General features: G+C 54.1%; 1 protein-coding gene across 7 annotated transcripts; it reads left to right on the forward strand.

Annotated features, from left to right (window-relative positions):
* Window positions 1–2,760: 2,760 nt before the first annotated feature.
* Window positions 2,761–21,247, forward strand: LAT2 (linker for activation of T cells family member 2). 7 transcript variants are annotated; one of them, XM_063342341.1, is made up of 14 exons: window positions 2,949–3,015; window positions 3,158–3,253; window positions 8,216–8,321; window positions 8,972–9,011; window positions 10,980–11,023; window positions 11,929–11,983; window positions 12,636–12,679; window positions 13,666–13,704; window positions 14,246–14,276; window positions 14,414–14,469; window positions 16,239–16,304; window positions 17,139–17,201; window positions 18,067–18,139; window positions 20,418–21,247. In XM_063342341.1, the coding sequence occupies exons 3-14, from the start codon at window positions 8,234–8,236 to the stop codon at window positions 20,434–20,436; spliced, it is 618 nt and encodes a 205-aa protein (XP_063198411.1). In that variant the 5' UTR covers window positions 2,949–3,015; window positions 3,158–3,253; window positions 8,216–8,233; the 3' UTR covers window positions 20,437–21,247. The 7 variants fall into 7 exon arrangements, with proteins under 7 accessions (XP_063198410.1, XP_063198409.1, XP_063198408.1 ...); XM_063342340.1 differs by lacking the exons at window positions 2,949–3,015; window positions 3,158–3,253 and adding an exon at window positions 2,761–2,875; XM_063342339.1 differs by lacking the exon at window positions 3,158–3,253 and having other exon boundaries at window positions 2,898–3,015.
* The last annotated feature ends 349 nt before the right edge of the window (window positions 21,248–21,596 follow it).

The raw sequence follows: 21,596 nt of genomic DNA on the forward strand, positions 1-21,596 counted from the left end.
GTCTATACAAAACCGCGCGTGCAGCACCGTAGCGGGTCAGAATGTTGCCTCCGAGATGCGGCTTTCATTAAAGCTGCCGTGAAAATTTGGCAGAGCAAATAATTAGCGGTTGGGCTGAGGTGTGTGCTTATCCTGGTCCCAGAGCAAGGGGGATTTGAAGGCTGGTCTCCTGCAGAGCAGGCAAGGCTTGACTCCCAAAGCTCCTGAGCTATGGAAGAAAGAGCCCGTTGGAGCTCGGAAACCATTCTTCAAAATGTTCAGTACCGGGTCTGTTTCTTTAGAACGGTCAGGTGTAGCTGATACACTGATCGCTAATTGTCCTTTCACTGAGAATTTCTGATGTGCGTTAGTCACAGCACCTGGTGGCAGCAGAAGCAGCTGGTCTCTGAGCAGACCCCACCTGTATCGGAAGGGATGTAAAGGGGTCCCCGGGGCGTTGCGTCTCCCAGCCCCAGCAGGTGAGCTGGGCAGGGGGGGAGCTGGTGTCACAACATCTGCGGGCCTGAAGGGAGCCTTCCACAGCCGGTTGGCTACGTATCAAAAGGTGAAAAAAGAAAAAAAGAGGGTTTGGTTAGCTGTTAAAACTGACTGAGGGAGTAAATGCTGTGTGGTTGGGGGGTGGAACAAAGCCAAGCTGAAATGGGTAAGCTTTGAAATGGACGTGGAAAGGTGAAAATGTAATGTGGCGTTTTATATAAGTTATCGCAGTAGATAAAAGCGTGATGCTTCTCTGTCTTTGACCTTTTATCTGGCCAGAAATGGTTTCTAGCAGCAGGTCTGGGTGAGGCACGGGGGTCACAGTGGGGAGAGGGTGGACAGAGCCTGGTGTGAGGAGCTGGGTTTGGTGTCTGGGGGGTTACTGCCTGTGCAGAGGGAGGCGTCCGTCTGGCCTCGCGCAGAGCAGAGCTCATGGCTGCGTTGGTAGGTGCTCGGAGTGAGGGCTCTCATCCAAACCTCTACGTCCAGCCCTTCTCCTGAGGGATCCGAAGGAGGGAGGTGGTGTCTGTACCCCTGTCTGTGTTACTGCGGTTGTTACCTTCTCATCACAGTTAGAAATTGGGGTGGTTGATCTCTCTAGAGGACTGATGTCTTGCAAGGACATGGCTCTGCCCAAGAGCTGCTGTAGCACTCGGGGGTGACCCCAGTGCTGCTCCCCGGGCACGGCAGGAGCCTCCACTGCTCTAGAGCAGCCGCGCAGTCACCTGCCGCCGTCCAGGAGGCCACGGGGCGACAGACAGGAGGTGCCTCCGCTGCAGCCCCTGCCAACCGTGGTAACGTCCGTGCCGCGGCACTGAGTCATCTCTGAAGCTGTGAGACCCACCAGGGAACCTGTAGGCAAATGCGTGGTGCCCTTTTAGCAGCGGCTGTTCCTAGTGAAAGAGATTTCTGGTGTGAAAGAAACCGTAATCGTCTCCAGCGTATATTGACAGCATCAGTTGTGCTGTAAAGAACTCTTTTGTAAAACTTCTGTTATCAGCTTGTGTTTAAATTCACAAAAAACCTGCTAGAAAGCCCCTAATAAACTACTTCCTAGCTAAGACCTCTGCTAGAAATGCTGATTTTGTAGCAACTGTTTCAGCAGTCAGAAAAGCGTTTTGCGCTCTGTAGCGTTCCGCACAGAGAGGCCAGCCAGAAACTGTGCGAGCGATTCAAAGCTGGGTGTCTCTCTTCTGGTCTTTGGTTCAGATGATATCTACTGATCTCCAGATAGGCTTCTGTACCCAGATTTCCTGTGGGAACGGCTCCGAGAGGTGCAGGCGAGCAATTACTTTTGCATCTCAGGTTAGAACTGGGAGAGAGAAAGTCTAGATGTGTTTGCCCGTACGGTGGTTAACTACCTTATCGAAGCAAAGTTTCCTCTGAGAGCTTGGTCGCAAAGTCCCCATCCCGGAGTTGCAACAGCTGTAAACAGTTGGCTGTTTTATTATTTTTGTGATAGAAGAGTCGCCTTCTGTTGTGGAGAGAGATGGACGTAGATGACTGGTTGTGGCGGCTTGAGAGTGCCCTAATTTAAATATAAAAAAAATTCCCCTTTAGGGAATAATTTACATGGCCGTATGTGAGAGAGGTGTTATAGAGCCTTGGTGGGAGGCAGCATGAAACGTTGTTCAGTTTGCGGCAGCAAAGCGTGTGCCCGGCTGGCTGTCGCACTCCGGTAGCTACAACCGTACCGGGCTGCTGTGCGTGCCCGCTGGCCTTCCTGGTCCTGCGGCAGGACACGAATTCCATGTGCTGCGACAGAGCTCGAAGCCGGGATAAACTCCCAGTAATTCATAAACCCTCCTTATCTAGTCAAGCACCAAAAACATCAACGAGCTACTAAGTTTTATAATTTTTTTTGTAAAGACTTCAGTGAAATTATGCCTGATGTCCGCAAACTGCGACCGCTGAAGCATGAGAAATAGTTTTATTCTTACAGAAATAGCTTTATTCTCACAGCTCTGGACAAGAGCTGCAGGTTTGGCTGTTAGCAATGGTGACCTCAGGCTCTTTGCTGCCTTTTTGAGGCTTGACATCATCTTTTTTGAAAAAAACCCAAACCAACACAAACGAAAAAACCAAAACAACCCGAACTAAGAGAGGACTTGCTATTTGCATTATCTGCTATGAGTTTTGCCAGTGTGTGGTGTTAAATCCTGCGAAGGCTCTTTGCTAAAAGGAAACCTGAACTTTCTGGGGGCCCCGTCTGAACCTTGAAGCAAGGGCTGCTCGGGGAGGGAGTGTGGTGGCCTGCGCGGTCCCTCGCTGCCCCAGCATCTTCCTCTCCCCGCGGCAGAGGAACCCGGAGGCTGCGGGGCTGGGTCCGTGCGAGCAGCGTGGCGGGTCCCCCTCGTGAGGCGGCGGGGCGCTGACCGGCCGGGCGGCGGATGTTGGGGTTAGTGATTCAGATGATGACAGGAAACCAGAAACTGGCTGACGGGCCCCGGAGGAACCGGCTCCAGCGCTGGTGGCTGCGGCCGCGAGAGGCAGGAGGAGATGGGACGGACGGGGGAGAGCGGCTGAGGCTGCGGTGAGGTGGGAGAGGGAGAGGGAGGGAGGGAGGGATGGGGACGGAAAGGTGCCCGGGGCTCCTCTGAAGGCTTTGGGGCAGGTGGGGTGTCCCACTGATTTCGGCGGGCTCAGAGATCCGAGGTTAGATCTCGGTGACCCTTTTCAGGAGGGTTCAAGGTCATCCCTGCAAAACCCCTCTGAAAAGCAACACGGGAGGTTGCTCCTCGCCGCTGCTCACGGCCGTCACCTGACGAGCTCCGAGGTATGAAAATTCCCAAATATCCCTTCTCAGCAGCACTTGCCCCCCTCGGGACCCAAGGGCAGAGTCTGTCCCGTACAGCCCGGATGGCCCGTTTTACAATACCGCTCTTTACATCTCCCCACCCCACCTGCTGATGGCGGCATGGCTTTTTTTTAAATTACATTATTTCTGCATTCACATCTACAAAAAAAATTCTGGAAGGTTCAGGCTGAGCTGAGCTGAGCTGCCCTCATCCCAAATTCGTCCATTCGGTCCTGCTTCATCCCAAATCCGTTCGGTCCCACTTCTGGCTCCTGCCCGTAGCTTCTGGGAGTGCTGCAGCCCATGCTGTTTCCCCCTCCAAAGGCCAGTCTGACGAAATAGCTGACTTTAACTACACTTTTGGGATTTTCCATTGGTTTCAGGGCTGACTGGCATCGTGTATATGAATATATTTATTTTACTGCGTACAAGTGCTTGCGGTTACCACTCCTAGGTAGAAAAGTGCTTTGTCTTTGCATCGGTTTTCTCTTGTGATCAATGTTCGGTGTAATATGGGCCATGAGGTAGATGCTTTAGCAAAACAGGGTAATTATGGGATAATCTGGTGTGACATTGGCTCGTTTTCATTGCTCTGGAGTAATAGGAACACTTGGTTACATACGTGCGCGTTGCCTCTATCTGCAGTTCCGAATGTGGCGTCCCCCTGGACTCCTCGGCGCCGGCGAAGGATGGGGCATGTCTTTGCTGCTGCCTGAGACAGGGGAGATTAAGGACAAATATAAGATGTTTCTGTGAATTACCTCCCTATGCTGCCATGCTTGTTGTGATTTTCGACCTGAGGGTTTGGGTTTTTTTAAGGCATTTTACAAAATGAATAATTTATCTTGAGGTTGACTTATCAATTCCAATTTTCCCTCTTGTCCCGTGTTCTACCAAAATGCATCTGCTGCTCCCCTGGCATGAAACAGAGCACGAATAGCTGTCCCAAACCACGCTGCATCTATGCTGTAGCGGCTTTCCTCAGAAAAGTTACACCGGCATAAAATCTGGTGGGAAATGGGATGTGCAGACCTCTGGGAAGGAGCTTTTCGGGAGGCTCAGCGCTGGTTCTTGAAGTGGTTCCAACCGCAGGAGCTTCCTTGGTCTGAGACTTGAATTTCTGAAGCGACGGGACTTTCTGCGGCAATCTGTGCAACGTAGACAAACAGAAAGTAGTGTTTCTTTTCTTAGAAATGTTAGAGACGTCGAGTCAGGCTGAATATTGCATCTGTTCAACAAGGCCCTGTGCTAAATTTCATATGGCGAGGTTTTTAAATAAACTCTCCACTTTATATTTCATGCCGGTGACTCACTCAATCAGTCTGAACCAGTCCTTAATTTATTGCAAACTGGTGCAGACCACAAAACCCTCCGGAGGGGAGAGAAAACTGGTTTGTATTTGCCTTTTGGGCATTTTTTTTAATTCATAGGTTGAATACATGACATAAACCTGCGATTTCGGTCTTTATCTTGCAGCGTGAACTTGGGCGGGAGGGGGGGGGCTTGACAGAGGTAAAAGGGCTTCAGAAATGGTCTGCCAGAAAACCAGCCGCTTTCGCTGATGCCACATCAACGCGTTCCACATTCGCCTGGTTTTTCAGCAAAAAGTTTAAGTACGTTTTAAGTACTCTTAAAGGGTTCTTAAGGCAGCTTTCTGCCTCTTCCGCTGCTGTTGGAAAGTTCTTCCAGACTTTCCATCCATTAGGGATTTTATTTCTAGCCTGTGCGTGGCCAGCTTGTACTGTTCATTTTTATGCCACTGTTGTATTATTTAAATTTAATTTTTCTCGCTTTGGTGTTTCTCTTGGACAGATAGACAGTGAATGGCCAGGTACTCTCGCTCTCAGCTTTAGGAGACCTAAAAGCGAGAGACTTTTCAGTCTCCCCTGGTAAAACAACCTCTCGTCCCTTGGCTGTGTACACTGAGCCCCATTACCGGGTTTAATCCTTAATTTAGGACTAGAAACCTTCCGCACAGCCGCTGGGCTGATGCGACCCAGCATGTACGGAGCAAATGATCTTTTGCAAGTCCATTAATTCTTCCCATTTAAAAAAAAAACCACCCTTGTTTCTTTCACTGCTAAAAATACCCGAGGCCATGAAAAGCGCAGCCCCACTGGGGCTGTGGAGCTTCCCCCGGCAGGAGAGGGGCCGCGCTGCCGCCATCGCCGCTCCCTCCCGCCGCCGGCCTCTCGCTGCCCCCGGAATCGCTCGTTCGGGATTCTCTCCTGGGGGATTTCGCAGAGCCGTGGTGCCGGGGCTGCGGGAGGCACATGCTGCGGCCGAGTCGGCTTCCTCCTGCAAGGAGGAACTTCTGTCTGCACGAAAAGGGGGAAAAGAAACCTATATATATAAACACATAAAAAAGGAGAACAGAGAAGTGTATAAAGAGAAGAGGGCATTTTGCCACTCTCTGAATTTTACTCCTGAGGAGCTGGAACCAGATGGGGAACCTGTTTTTTCCCCGTGTTTGAATTCAGCATCCCGAAAGCGGGGCTGAGCAGCGGGTTATTTGCTCCGTGCGTCCTTCGTGTACGCCACGGGCTCATCACAGCCCTCGGTGGCTCCAGCCTATTTATCCTCCTCGCCATCTCCCCAGGGCGGAGAACAGGGAAAGCACGTTCAGCCTTCCAGATATTTTATTTATATCCCGCCAGCTGTGAGTAAGTGCCTCCAGCCTTCTGCTTGCCATGCATCTGTTCATCCCCTTCCTCCGCCAGCTCCTTACGAGAGGAGGCTTTGTACCAAAAGAGGGGATTTCCAGGGAGCTGGGTGTGTGGTGAACACAAACGATGCCCCCCGGGCTGCTGTTGTGACTCGGTGTGTCCGGGGGATGCTGGGGACACTGGGATGGGGATGGGACGCGCGGTGCCCAGCTCGCAGCCCCTGCGAATAACTGCCCTTGGGGTGGCTGGTGCGCGAGGGGCTCGGGAGCAGCCCGGGTGTGCTGCGTTGCTGCCGAAATAAAGCCGGGTCTAGAAGGGAGACAGCGGTCGGTCTGTCCTACAAAGGCACAAACTAGGTCAGTGCTGTCAGGTGCCTTCAGCTCTGCCCTGCCTTTACTTAAAAGAAAAAAAAAAGGGGGGGGGCAAGGGGGATTAAAAAAAAAAAAGGGGGGGGGGGGGGGGGAAGAGGAGAACACCACCACCACCACCACCCCCCACCCCCCCCGAAAAAACCAATAAGCGAAAAAACCCACAAACCAGCGATGTTACAGCCCTTTGTATACTGAATTTCGGTCACCAGCTTTGGGCCAGCTTCCCTTAGCTGCCCCTTGCCGACGCTTTAGGGATGATCCACAGCTCATGGTTTCCAGGGGGGATGGTGAGATGCCACATGTGAGATGCGAGAAACCACGTGGTTTTGACCAGGCTCCGTCCCTGAACTCCCGGCTGGGGACGCTGGTCGCGGGGTGCTGGTCCTGCCCCTCCGGGGTGGATCCCTGGGGGTCTGGACATGTCGTTAACCTAAAACGACTCATCCCAGGGAAGGGCCCCCGGGGGGTCTGCAAAGAGCAGATCCACCGTGGAGCGAGTGCGGAGCTGCCGTGTCCCTGGGAGCCCAGGCAGCCTCGAAGGGGGTAGAAATAACCCCGGTTTGCCCACCAGCAGAGATGTCTCGAAGCCAAGCCGACGTCCTGCCGGCTGTAGGGCCCCTTCTGGGGGGCAAGAGCATGTTTGGGCACCGCCGAGAGGATGCTGGCACCAAACCCCGGGCAGCCCATCCCATCCGGCGATCGCAGTGGACACGGGTGTAGCGCTGGGACTCCAGTGCCAAACCGGACCCAAACCTCCCGCTGGCATCTTTGGCCACACGGGCGCGAGGGTGTTTGCTCAGCACCGAGAGGTTCAGCTGCTGCAGCGAGACCTTCAGGTTTTCTCCCGTGTGAGCAGGGTGTCGGGGCGGCTCCCACTTTGGGCAGGGAAATGTTATTGATTCCGCTTTACACAAGCGGAGGCAGAAGGTGCCGAGCAGGGCAGAATCAGGCTGCTGTTTTCTATCCTCTGTTATTGATATTTGTTTAAAGATTTCTAATTATTTTAGTTACTAATGTTATAGACACATAATTCACTTTTCACGCGCAGTGGCTGTAGCAATACAGTACCGTCATGAGTCGTAATAAGGGAGATTCAGGTTAGGCGGCAGGAAAGCTTCCTGCCAGGCAGAGCAGTGACGTACTGGCCTTTGGCAAGTTGAAGCATCTCCATCCCTCGGGGCCAAAGAAGTTTATGCAAAACAAAAATAAATTAAAATAATCCGTAAATAAAGAAAATCTGGCCCTGGGCAATAGGAATGAGCTAAACAATCTTCCCCAGTCCCAGCAGGCAGCTTTCCGTGATATTTATAAGATGTTTTGTATTTTAAAGGAAGAAAGTGAAGCCAAATCATGCCGATTATTACAAAATGTTAGCTGCTGTTTGAGGAAGAGCCTGTCGTGGAAAGGAGGGGAAGAGCTGGTGTCTGAGCCAGCCCAACGCAGGAAAAAGTGTGTGGAATTTAACATTTAAAGTGATTCTGCACTGTAGGGAAGTAGCCAAAGTGCCTCGTACAAAGGTCTTGAATATTTCAAAGTGCCTGCCTTCTTGCCCTCTCTTCTGAATATTAAAAAATAGTATCTGTTATGATGTTTGATGATGGCAATGTGGTTTACGGGGTTGGGAGTGGGTAAATCCAGGTGGTTTTTTTCCTCCTTGTGCCGAGGGAAACCCCGTGAGCCTCCTCTCCCTCCCGCGGCGACGCGGAGGGTGGGCCCTGGGGTGGGCGCCGGGGTCTGCTCGGGTCCTCCTGGGCTGGGAGCGCGTCTGCAGCCCTGCGACCCCCCAGTCTCTTCGGCACCCTCAGCAAACCCCAGCTCTCTGGGGGTGCCGGCGCCCTGCGGGGCGGGTGCTCAGCCCGCCCGTGCCCCCGCGCTCAGGGGCTCCCCTCGCCGCTGTGTTTCAGGCTGGACGCGGCCGGGCCATGGCGCAGCTGGAGCTGCTGTGGGCGGCCGCCGCGCTGATGCTGCTCGGGGCCGCCATCAGCCTCTGCGTCAAGTGCCAGCTCTCCGGTAAGGTCCTTCCCGGGCTGGGCTGGGCTGGGTGGGTCGCACCGGGCAGACCCTTTCCTCCTGGGGTGTCCCCTCCGGCGGGTTTGGTCCTGCTCGGCCACGGGGAGCTTTGCCCTGGCGGGGGTGCTCCCAGCAGGTTGAGCCGGGAAGGGTCTCTGCTGGGTGGCCGGGGAGCGGCTGGGGGGAAGGACCCCCGACCCTGCAGAACCCCTTCCCTGGGGTGCTTCCCAGCCCGTGGGCTGTAGGCCCTTCTCCATGGGCACCGTGGTGGGTGGCTTTGGGATGCTCCACCCGGGAGGAGCACCTCTGCATGCACAGACCCTGCAGAGGCACGGGAGGAGAGCCTGGGGGATGTACTCATGTTACGTTAAATACAGAGGGAATGGGGCGAGCACCCACCCCAGTGGGGCTTCGAGCCCACCTCTGAGCGCTGGGTGGGTTTTGGGGACAGGAATGGCTTGCTTGCTTTGTGGTGGCTAACACAATTACTGCACTTTAGACATGGTTTAAAAAAATAAAACCCTATCGCGACTGCTGCTCGCTGCCTCCACTGTCCTCTGGTGCTCCCAGTTGAAGAAGTTTTGTGAATGTGTTTTATTAACTCCCAAATCATCCTTTTCTGAGAGCTCTTTTTCCCCCTTGTCTTCCAGCTTCCAAGCGAGAGAAGCAGCCGAGTGAGCGGAGGAGCCCGTAAGTTGCCTTTCACAATCGCGTTTCTCCCCCAAACAGCTCGCCCAGGGTGAGACCCTGGCCGGAGCCAGACCCACTCCGTCCCCCACAGCTGAAATCTGGGTTTTTGTAAAATAAAATAATCCCAGAATGGGGCGTGCAGGGTGGTGTGCCCCTGCCCGGTGCACTGCTGAAAGGGTTAATGCCTTTACAATGAATAATCCAAAATGAAACTGAAGCTTTGACTGTGATGCCTGTGAGTCATTAAGTAGTTGGGGGGGAAAAAAAAAGTCTGGGAGAATTGGAAGGGCAAGTCCTTATCCCGTCCCGTGGTGCCCCGAGATGGGGTGGAGAGGTTGGGAACTTCATACAGGAGCCCCTGCCCTTGGCTGGTGCTTGGGACCCTGTGCCGGAGCCAGCACCGACCACGGCACAGGCAGCGAAGGAAACGCACCGTACGCACACGCACACCCCCTACTTCCTTCAGCAACAGACAAACCACAGCTAAATTATATTAAAAAAAAAAAAAGCTGGCTTGTAACCTTTGATATAGGGGCAAACGTGGTACAAAGGTGCTCTGCGAAGGCCTGCGTGGGGTCGGGGTTTTCCTCCTGCCCCGCTTGCCCGGCGCTGGGGAAGGGCTTTGGTGTGGGCCACGGGAGCCCCATGGACAAGGAGCCCGGGCTCCGGCCCCCGCAGGCTCGCGCCGAATCATCCCCACTTCTTTAAATTTATACCTGGGTCGGGCAGTTTGACTTCAGACTTGTGGTATTGTGTGCTCTTTTTTGAGATCTGTTTTGGGTTAGTTTGGGCTTTTTGTGAACAAAGTGGTTTAACTCTGTACATTTGCAGACTTTGCAGTGAGGTCCTTTGCCTGACGCCTCGTCTCCTAGCCAGCCCTTTGCCGTGAATACTGGCTTGGGATGGGGGGTGACACGAATGAAAAGTCGGGGGGGGGAAAGGGACACTTTTGGTGTCCCAAAATCAGAGTTAATTAGTGCCTGTATGCACCTGCAGTGGAAGAGCCATTGAATCCTGTCATGCTCTGAAGAGCAGCTCCCCTGTTAACTAAAAAGTAAAGAGGTTATTGGGCACGTGTGTTATTTTTAGCATTGATCACGTACGTTATTTTTTTCAGTTTGATGTTAAGGGATGTTGGGGGGGCAGGGACAGCAATGGAGGCGAAGCAGTGGGGTTTGAAGCCATTTCATGGGTGAACACACAGTTTTTTGTGGGTGAAAATGCTCTTCTGGCCTTAACCGTTGCATCACTAGAGCACGAGTCTGGTGAGGAGCGGCTGAGGGCGCTGGGGGTGTTCAGCCTGGAGAAAAGGGGGCTGAGGGGAGACCTTCTCGCTCTCCACAGCTCCCTGAAAGGAGGGGGCAGCCAGGGGGGGTCGGGCTCTTCTCCCAGGGAACAGGCCATGGGACAAGGGGAAACGGCCTCAAGTTGTGCCAGGGGAGGTTTAGGATGGATATTAGCAGAAATTTCTTCACAGAAAGGGTTGTCAAGCCTTGGAACAGGCTGCCCAGGGCAGTGGTGGAGTCGCCGTCCCCAGGGGTATTCAAAAGCCGGGCAGACGTGGTGCTGAGGGACGTGGGTCAGTGGTCACTGGGCCGTGCTGGGTTGATGGTTGGACTCGATGATCTTAAAGGTCCCTTCCAACCGTAACACTTCTATGATTCTATAACTTGTCAGAGTAGGAATTATCCTAGATGATGTTTTCCTCATCCCTGGGTCCTTCCCTGAGCTGACGTCGGCTGCTCTGCCAGTGGTCCATAAGCACATCGTGACTTTAAAGAGTCAAAGAGGCATCCGTGAAACTGGTCCCAGCTCGTGTGGGTCCTGCGTGACGCGCGGAGCGAGGCACCTCGGCATTCCACCAAGCCCAGCGTGGGGGCTGTGCTCTCCCCCCTCTGCCCACCGAACAGGGCGGTCTCTGGCATAGACCCCAAAATCCAGCTGAGGTTGTACTTCTATTTTTTCCAGGCTCGAAAGCCAGCAGCGGTTTGAGGTGATTCGATCCCATTCCAGTGAGTATGAACATTTCACGGGGCTCCTGCGTTGCGGGGTGGGGGACGTGCATGCACAGAATGGGGCGAAAGGAAAAGTAAAAGGGTCACCTGGAAGCCAGGCTGTGAAATTGTATTAGACGGCCACCGTAGTTGGTGGCACCAACTTAGTTATAAAGCCACCTTAAATGCTTCTAGCAATGCGAATTCTGAGCTCTAGGAAAAAATCTCCCTTTGCATTGAAAATAAATCACCGAAGCAATGTCACTGAAATGCAACCCCACATGAGCTTGGGCTCTTCAAACTCCGCTCGCCCTGTGAAAACAACAGTGTGGGTGAACCCGAATCGATAGGAGTGACTCATTTATCATCGCCCTCTTGCTGCTTCCTGCGGCAAGTTGGGTTAGGCGCTGACCTTTTGATTTTTATCCTGAAACGAGCTGCTGACGGGGTCTGTATTAAATGTCACCGTCTGCAGACGGGCTCTGCGGGGCCGCTCCTCTCCCTGGGGCCGGTCTCAGCCCCACAAACCCCCCTACAAGCCTTTGCTTCAGCCCAACCTGACCAAAGCCCACGACCTTACCAGGGCATCTCGCGGTGTGAAGGGAAGGGTGCTGGGCGTGGGAAAGGCTCCCGAATCAAGCGGGTTTGGGGGAGAATAGGAAATAAAGCAGCGACTGGGGTTGTAGCTTCCTCCGCTGTGTGTTTGCTCGCTCTGTGGTCTGCACAGACACCAGCTTTTCCTCTTATTTGTTTCCCATTTTGGCCACTTATGTACTTTTGAGGAATGATTTGGAAGCTGTTTAGGGATGCATTAGAAAAATGCTTGCCAGTACCTGGGAATCCTCTCTGGTGGATGCTCTGTGCTCGTTGAAATATCTGCTGCTGCCGTAATCATTAACATCTCATTTTGTTCTTGGTGCTAGCTGCAACCCGAAGGCTGGATCAAATTAAGGAAACTGCAAACTTATCAATAGCAAGGTAGGTAAAAAAAACCCTGTCGAAACCTAGCTGTAGAGCCAAGGTTGGATGGAGTCACCCAACATACGTGAATGTTTGGGATGGGGTTCTGGACCCTATAGATGTGGCTTGGGGTATGCTTAGAATCACACAATAGTTTGGGTCAGACGGGACCTCTAAAGGTCATCTAGTCCAACCCCCCTGCGATGAGCAGGGACATCTTCAACTAGATCAGGTTGCTTAATTTCTGCATGGTCAATACTGGCTTTAGACTACTTCTGGATTTTCTTCAGTCTGACTGCATTCTACTGGCAAGCGTTTAAATTGAGCCCAAGGACGTGAGCCGTGGCTGTCCATAATAGGTACGTCATGAAAAAGAAATGGCCATTCTTTGTTTATAAGCAGTTTGACACGAGGAATCCCCTTTTCTCCATCACCAAAACACTCCAGAACTACACAGCCACATTAACCCTGCAGCAATATTCAGGCATAGCTATTCCCATTTTGGGATTTGACCCCAAACCCTTAATTTCCCATTGCTTGATGTGTTTCCTGTGTAAACTCACGGGGAGGTTTCACGCATGGTCCTTCTGGCTTAGTCATTGCTGTGGTTTGTAACCACTGGTAGGGTTTGCTCAGACCTGGCCTTTTAGCTCCCTTTTCTCTCTTTCAGGAAAACCACCGAGGAGCTCGGTGCCTCCCGCCGCGCTGGATACGGTGAGCATCTCCCCCAGCATGGGCACCAGTTCACTGCTCGCTCCATCCTCGCAGCCACGGGGCAAGCACCTACCACAAAATTCATAAATGGGGGTGTTGCAAATCCCGACTTGTTTGTGTAGGTGCCGGCTGGGAGCTCCTGCGGGTTTTGGGAAGACAGCCCTCGAGAGGCTGGTTACTGACTGCTGGGACCCCAGGCAGGGCAGGGTGGGGGGTTATCCTGGAAACTGGCTGGGTGATGATAAAGTTAACTGCTGTCATTAGCGCCTACCCACGACGCTTGTGGCTGGTCTGCACAGTGACACTTCATCATAAAATCATGGAATGGTTGGGGTTGAAGGGACCTTGAAGCCTACCCAGTGCCACCCCCTGCCCTGGGCAGGGACGCCTCCCACCAGCCCAGGTTGCTCCAAGCCCCGTCCAACCTGGCCTTGAACCCCTCCAGGGATGGGGCAGCCACAGCTTCTCTGGGCAACCTGGGCCAAGGGCTCACCTTCCTTTAGGGACTAGAAGGGGCTGGAAGGTCTCCCCGGAGCCTTCTCTTCCCCAGGCTGAACCCCCCCAGCTCTCTCAGCCTGTCCCCACAGCAGAGGGGCTCCAGCCCTCCCAGCATCTCCGGGGCCTCCTCTGGCCCCGCTCCAACAGCTCCGTGTCCTTCTGCTGTTGGTGCCCCAGGGCTGGAGGCAGTGCTCCGGGTGGAGTACTTAATATTCTTGGGAACTGGCCTGGGTCTGAGTTTAAAATCCAGTGCTCAGGCTGCCATGGCTGACCAGTCCTGGTTAGAGCCACGGGGCCAGATTATTTAAAATATCATCCCTGGCTGTCCCAGGGGTGCCCCGGGGTGTCTGACCTTGCAGCCATGTCCCCTGGCAAAGAGCTGAGCAGGGCAGAGCTGCTGATGCCAAAACAGTCAGTGGCTCCATCATCGGACGGCCCCCACGGCTCACCCTGGGCCCGAGCGTAACGTGCCCCTCTGCTTTCCCCAGGGAGCGGGACCGAGCCCAGGTACCAGAATTTCCTGACAGGTAAATGCGGGGGCTGCACGCCGGGGGTGTGGGGAGGGATGGCTGCGGGGGCGATGGGAGGTTACTGGGGATGGGAGACAAGACTGCAGCTGGTGGAGCTCCGGCTTGGTTAATTTAGCGATTGCTTTATCAGACGTGCGCTGACCTGATTAAGGGACAGGACGCTCGTGAGCCCCCGGCTCCCTCCCGGGGCAGCGTGAGCCAGCGCTCGCCCTAAGAGGATTATTGGCGTGTGGGGCTGTGCTCTCCTCTCCCAAACGCGGGAGGATATTCCCGGTCTCCCTGCCGGCTGGCAGGATCTGTCCATGAGAAGTGGTGAGCCCCGGCTTTCTCAGGGCCGGGGGTGGATGGGGGCTGCCTCCCCCGGCTCCAGCCTCCCGGCTCTGCTCGTGGGGTGGCTCCGGGGCCGTGCCGGGGCTTTCTGGCTGCCGGGGACATCTGCTGTAGCCACGCTGGGGGAATTTCTCCGGCTGTGCTTTGGGATGGTGGTTTGAGTTTACGATGGCATGGCGAGCTGACGGCAAACCCTTTGTGCTTGCAGAGGACTGCCTGCGAGGGGACGCTGCCTACGTGTAAGTAGCTGGTTGGCGCCCACCGGCACAACCGAGCAGAGCCGTACTGGTCCCAGTGCGGTCCTGGCTCTTTGTAGCTCAGTCTGGGAAGCCCATGGGCTGCCAGGAGGAGCTAATGGTGGCTCTTCTTCTCGCAGGGAGCCCATATCTCTGGATTACCACAACTGTGTCAGGTTCTTCACACCACCCAACGGTAAGGTCTCCACGCGAGCAAGACGGGCTTCTTCTCCAGCTGCCAGCCCGGCTGTCCCGTGGCTCCAGGGAGCCCACCAGGCTTTCCTTGCCTAGGTCTGTGTGTCAAGGGATGCCCAAGCCCCGATCAGTCCATCCCTTGGCTATAATCAGGACAGCCCAAACTCATCCACGGCTCCGACTGCACAAAACACTTTGTTCTTACTTTGTTTCATCTCTGTGCAGCAGCGAATTATCCATTGCTTGGGTAATAAGGGCATTTTCCTGCTTGTAGCCCATCTGGTTGGGGCGAGCGGAGGTTGCAGCCCCTCAGGGTCCTGCCCAGATGTGTGGGAAAGGGCACGTCCTTGTCCAGAAGCCTTTTAACAGAGGGACACCTTCAAATATTTTGTGTGCTTTGTTTATAGCCTAGCGAATGAAGGTGGATGAAATACACCGCTCCATTCAAGTGCATCTTTTTGAGGCAAATATTGCATCTATGAAACGTTTTTACTCCCCTGGGTACTCAGCATTTTTCTGTGCTGACTCACACATCAATCTATTTTTATCTAAAATGAATTTCAAAATGTGAATCCTATTTTTTTTTTTTTATTTAAAGAGACGGGGGAGGAAAAAAAAAATTGAAAAAAAAAAATTAAAAAAAAGGCGAAGACATATCTTGTTTGCCAAAAAAATCGACCTTATTTAAAAAAAAAAAAAGCGGGGGTGAGGGAAGAAAGAGAAACCTGAATGTATTAACATGAATTTGGTTGGTTTTTTTTTATCCCTTATTAGTTTTAGTGCTTTCCCCGTGGCTGAGGGCTGCCTAGAGGCCGTGTCAGCGTGTAGCTGTTGCGGAGCTGCTCCGGGTGGCTGGCAGGGCTCCTGCCCTCCCCTCCCGCCCGGGTCTGGGCAGCGCAGCCCTGGCCCCCGGGGGCTGGGATCGGTGGATGTGCTGGGCTCGGTGCCTCTCCCCTTCGCCGAGGCTCTGGAGAAGCGCTGGCGACGCGGGGTGGGCAGCAGCTTGCGCGCTCCGCCAGCTTTTCCAGCTGAGGGGCCGTGAGCGCAGCGGCTGCCGGGTGTCGGGTGCTGGCGGCGGCAGGTTCTGAGGTTAGCAGTACAGGGCCTCGCGTGGCTCAGCTGCTCGACGGCCCGTCCGCAGAGCTGAAATAACCAGCAACAGAACAAAGAGCTCGGGTTTTCTTCATTCTCTTAAGCAGATCTTGGTTCTAGATGCTAATAGATTTGTGTACTGGGCTTGGGCAGATGTTGTGCTGGGACTGGGGCTCAGTTCCTTCCCAGAAACTGAGCATAAGCCCAAGAAGACACTGCAGCCGCAGCTTAATGCGCGCTGGGAAGGACAGCCCGCTCCCGACTGCCGCCGTGGGCTGGCGGCTGGGCATTTGCCTCTTGCCAGAGCCGGACCCCCCGTTCGCCTGAGGGGCTGCTGCAGGGCGAGTAATCATGCTTACTGGCTTTTATTCCTATTCGTAAGAAAAGTCACGGTCCCCTTGGCTCTTCACCCTCGGGTAGCTCCGTGGGTGGTGCCGTGGCTGGAGAGGCTCGGCCAACGCTCCATGGCGTCGGTGACGGCGCTCCCGTGGGGCAGCGACGGCCCCGTTCGACTGCGCTGGGGATGCCCCATCCCTGGGTCAGCACAGGCAGTCACTGAAAATAACGATTTTTTTAGGTCATGTGCATTTTTTTGTGGGAAGCAGGTGCTGAGGGATCTTCCCAGGTCACCTATGGTCCCTTAAGCCCTTTTCCCCCCCTCTTTCTTCTCTCTGCCAGAGAAAGAGGAGGATTCCCATTCCTATCAAAACGTCATCATTGGATTGTCTCACGGCTCTGATCCGGGTAGGTGTGTTGCTCTCGTGGTCCGTGCGTGTCGCACAAACGTACCTGGAAGCGCAGAGAGGGACGGTGACCCGCTCAGCCGAGGGAAACCCCCCTCCTGCGCAGGCTCAGCTCTTCCCATCAGCTCCGTGCCGGCGGAGCGGGGTGCAGGGGCTGCCGCAGGCACAGAGGAGATGTGGAGCATCTCCCCTTTCTGCAGGACAATGCGTGCAGTGGTACCGCACTGGCTGAGAGCTCACCTCCCAGCTGATCCCTTTGACTGGGAGATCCTTGCAGCAATTCAGGACCTTTGGGGTCTGCACTGCTTCTCTAGGTCTTTCAGTCTTGTTACAGCCAAGATTGACTGTGGTTCGAGCCCCCAGCGGGGGTTCATCACCCCATCCAGCCCAAGCAGGCTGCAGGCAGTGAGCTGCTGGAGGATGGTGTTGGGCCACAGTGTCTGCTTAAGGGCCTCCAGCTCCTGTCCTGGGATGTTGCAATCAAAATAGGAAGTCAAGCTGGTTTCCTTCAGAGAATTAACACAAGGCTCTCGGCACTGCTAGAGCCTGCCCTGCTCCTGCCCGGCTTTGTACGGAGCGGTTGGAGGAGGCAGGAGCAGCGGGGACCAGTCTGGTCCCTGTCGGTGCCCGCAGACATCCAGGCGCGTGGTCAGGGCTGGAAAAGCCATGCGACAGCGTCAGCAGACCCGGGGCAGGAGGGCAGCCACCCGGCTGGAAACTCAGCCACGTGCGTGGGGTGGCCGGGGAGCGGTGGTAGGAGGGGGGTTTCACAAAGGTCCGGTTTTAGTCCGTTTGCTGTTCCACATCATCCTGTCTGAACTCTTCTTCGTCACAGATGACGCTGTAGACTACGAGAACAGCCCGGCGATACACACATGGAAACTCTATCAAGCAGAAGGTATGTTCTCAGCAGTTGTTTATATTTAGGGATGGGGCTCGTGGGCAGGGCGCCCTTCACGCTAGACCAGTATAGACCATGCTCAGGGCAACGGAGCCATCGCCCCTGTCTTGAGTTATTTTTTCCCCCCAGTCATCCCTGATAAACATCTAAGGCGATGTGCAAAATGCTACAGACACTTGTAATTGAACGCTGCTCTGATGGGACGTGGTGTTTCTAGTACTTGAAAGGCCACCACATCGGTGGCTGTGCCTGAACCCTGACCACGGGACGCTACAGGAGGATGGGGCTCTTCATGTCTTAGATCCTCGTACGTTTTGAAGTTGCCCCGGTGCAAGCTCGGCCTTGTAATCCCCTCCCGACAAAGAACCGCGCGGTATATCCAGTGGGTCAGCCGGCGGCTCTCCTGCAGTGATCGGGGCTGCGTATTTCTTAAGCTAACCTTTAAGCAGGAGTTTAATGTAACGTGTGGCTTCCTGTGCAGCGCGGGGGGTAGTCTGGCCTGGGAGATAGTGGTGAATGTATACATATATATTTAAGAGCTTTCCGTCTCTGGTGTGAAAGCTGCCTAAGCAAACTGATTCTTGTTATCCTGTTTGCGCACTCTCTAGATTAAATCTAAGTCTGTCTTTTTTGGCTCTGAAAAGCCATCCACACTCGCTGCTCGCAGAGTGTTTGCAAATTTGCTGTGCCCACTTTGAAGCCCCTTCAAGGAGACCTTGACGCTGTGCTCTGAGGTTTCTTAGCCCAAAAACGTGTCGGCACCGAAGGCTAAATATCGGCAGGATGCACAGTGTGTCTGTGGCGCGTACGTGTTTTTAGATCAAGCCGCTTGCTCATCAGTGCTTCCCGTCCTCACGCACAGCTCTGCAGATGGAAAGCCCGGACGATGAGCCAGACTATGTCAACACGGCCCCTGCCCCGCTGTCAAAGCAAAGGTAAAGAGAGAGCAAAGGGTAGATGGGTTTATTTAGGGGTGGGAGGATTGTGTTTATGCCAAGGAGAGCTTGGCAGGAGCTTTTCCCCTGGCACCAGCCGGAGCAGGGGCAGCCTGTCCCGTGCCGTGGCTCTGGCTGATGCCAAACTGACTTAACACTGACCATGGAGACAAATTTGTCAAAGCCCACGTCCCAGCGCCGCCATCCTCCAACAGGAACTCAAAACCTCTTCAGAGCAGCTTCGGTCGGTGCTGCTGCGTGCTGCAGCCGGGAGCCCCCAAACCCCCCGGTCTGTGCAGCCCGGAGGCCGAGCGGCGTCAGCCCTGCCTGCTCTGCTGCCATCCCGTAGCCTGCCCCGCTACTGACAGCAACCCGATGCTGGTGATACAGAATTACTCAAGGTAAAAACCGCCTGCGGAGAGCTGCAGGAAAACTGCATGACACTGAATCAGTGGGTGATACAATGCAGTGTCGGTAAATGCATGGTAATTACCGTATGGAAGAAAAGCAGCCCCAGCTACACCAAACGCAGCAACAGGTTCTGCATTAGCTGCTACGGCTCAAAACGGGCTCTCGGAGGCTTTGCAGAGAGCTTGCAGCAAATGCTGGCTGAGTTCTCAGCAGATGTGGATCACTGAGAAAGGGACAGAGGAAAGTAAATCACTGCTGTGCTAATGGATAGATCTGTGGTCTCTGCACGCTGGTGAGAGCTTGTAGTGCTGGTCAGCCTGCTCCAGACTGGACTGGGGCTCCAGCTGGGAGAGGCACTGGGACCAGTATCACTTTCCTTGTCGGGTTTTTACTCTCAGACCCCCTGCAGAGACCCAGCGGGATTGTCCTTATGCCACAGGCTGGCAGCTCCAGTTACAGGGGTTTATATTCCCCAGACTGTGCGCACCACTGGCAGGCAGTCCCAAAAATTGGGTATTTCTGAAGCCGTGCATAAGACTCGTCCCCACCATGCAAAGCACAGTCACCCTCTTCTCCACGTTGCAGCGTTCGCTTTGAACTTCAGCAGCCCGTCCCGGCAGCGTTCGCTCTGACTCACGAAGCCTGTGCTGGCGGGGAAGCCGCTCCAGAGGCGGGTTGTGCTTTTTGGTCAAGGATTCAGTGTGTGGCACTGGTGGCATGCAGGTCGCTTCCCGACAGCACACGCAGGTGGTCCAGCCGGCAGCAAACACAGCTCACTCTGGTGAGCATCTCCCCTGCCCTCGGACACCCGACATCCACCCCCAGCCTCTGCCGGGAGCGGTACCTCGCTGCCAGGCATCTCCCTGTGCCTGAGCTGGAGCAACCCAAGAGAATAGCCTGAAAACGGGCTGTTTCAGACGGGGTTGCGGAGAAACTTGCGTTTTTGCAGAGAAACTTGCTTCTTTTCAGATGGTGTTTATGGAGTAGCCAGGCATTGTGTTGGCTAAGCAGCTGGAGGGAAGGAAGCCAGGCTATCCATGAAAAAATGAAAAGTGTCATAATGGTAACTTTTATAAGGAATTCTGCACTTATTCCTCTTCCACAGAGAAATTTTGAGGAGGAGGGGATTACATTTCTGCATTAGTCACGGCGTGGCCTGCTTTTTGCTCTGATAGTGACACCGGGCACACCAGACTGCCCCGTTTGCCGTTTGTAACGGGGAGGGTGCCCACGGCCTTCGGAGCTGGGACAGGAACAATCAGGGCCCAGAAATGCCCAAAATGTTTAGCAAAGCTGCTGTAATGACCGCACCTCATCTGGGGGAGAGCAGTGATCAAAGCAGCATAGGGGCTACCATAAATCCAGCCTCAGCGATAAATGGTGCTGGGAGGGTCAGAGGGAGGAATAGCTGTCCTGCGAAGCACTGGTGATACAGATTTTCTGGGAAAACCTCCACTGGCAAGCCCCAGCAAAATGCCATCATGGCTGTATGTGTAAATAGCTGCCGGCAGCTCTGCAAGTCAACTAAAATTGCCAACGCGCTTTTTGCCATTGTAACGATGCCTCTGTTACAGCCTTTTCTAGCAGAGTAACGCTACAAAATCCCCGTGTCCAGCCAACAAATGCCAGCACAAGTTCTGCACCAAGGGAGGGTGAACGTGGGCTCCTGGCACCTCTGAGCCCTCTGCTCTGCTCAGGGATCGCCGTCCGGGAGCACGGCGGGGGCTTCTGCTTGGACATGGACATTTTGTAGTGTACCTCGCTACTTGTCCCTGGAATGAAAACGTAACAGGCAGCAGAGCTGAGAAGTTGAAAGCAGGGATGAAAAGTCGGTGGACTGACTATTTTTTTCCCCTCTTATTTCAAGTATTCTGCATAAAGTGTGAAGAAGTGCCATGCCGAGCTGTAAGAGCGCACCCAGCGAGCAGGCACGCAGGGAGAGGGGGCACTTCGATCCCCCCGTGAGATCTCTTCTCCAAATGGTGCCTAAGACCACGTAGAAGGGGTGCTGCTGAAAGGAAGAAACGCTCTGCTTGAAGTCCCACCAAAGTCCAACTGCAAACCCGGCACTGGAGAAAGCGCTCTGCCCGGCAGCGACCAGGGGCAAGCCGAAAGCTCGTTACCCCATCTCACTTCCCTCCACATCTGCTGGAGGGAGGGTGGCCGGTCTGTGCAATGTTTTCTCCTGTCAAGCACGAAATGAATCTTTAAATTGCTGAGCAGTAATGCAGCCAGCTACTTCATTTGTCAGGGTGACTCGTGCATGATGGTATTAAGACATGGGGATTATGTTCTGTATCTCATGCTCTTCGACAGAAGCAGTTTCCTACAAGAGAGGAACTGGGAAGGCAGAGGTTGCTTTTACAGCAGCAGCGGTTCTCTGGAACTAAATGAGATACCAACCTGTTCACAAACGCTGAAGACTAAAGAGGATTAAATCCGCACCTTATCCACAGCTTGTAATTCACAATATCTGTCTATCGCGGTTTTCCTTGGGTTTCGGTATCCATTTTGTAACGATACAAAGACCCCGCAGCAACTGAGAAGGTCCGAGCCAGAGCCGCCAGCCTCCTTGGAAACTGCTCCAGTCTTTCAGCATTGCCGCAGGGAACACCAGCCCTGAAACGTAACCCTTGTCTCTTGAGCCCTGATGCACGGATCTGGCACCGTTGTACCACTTATTTATTAAAGTTGAAAAGCCTCCCGAGAAAATCTGTGGTTTTCTTACAGCTTGCTATGATGCAGATGTTGTCTGCATGGTTGGGTGAGGCAGAGAAGGGAGCGAGGGAGGTGACACGGAGTGGTGCGTGGGATCTGATGGGGAGAAAATGAGGCTCTCTAAAGCCTTCTTCCTTAAAATTGGTTCAGAAAAACTGTCTTTCAAGAAGGGATGCAGCCCACAGCCGTGTCGCTGGGATGGGGAGGAGTGAGCAGAGGACTGGAGCCAAGGGCGAGCCAGCCCTGGAGCGGGAGGAGGGGATGGCAGATGCTTCCTCCTGCAAATGGCTTGGCTGTATCTTTAGCAGAATTGCTGAGACCAAGGGTG

Source organism: Chroicocephalus ridibundus, chromosome 7 (assembly GCF_963924245.1).
Source record: "Chroicocephalus ridibundus chromosome 7, bChrRid1.1, whole genome shotgun sequence".
In the NCBI taxonomy this organism is placed as follows: Eukaryota; Metazoa; Chordata; class Aves; order Charadriiformes; family Laridae; genus Chroicocephalus; species Chroicocephalus ridibundus.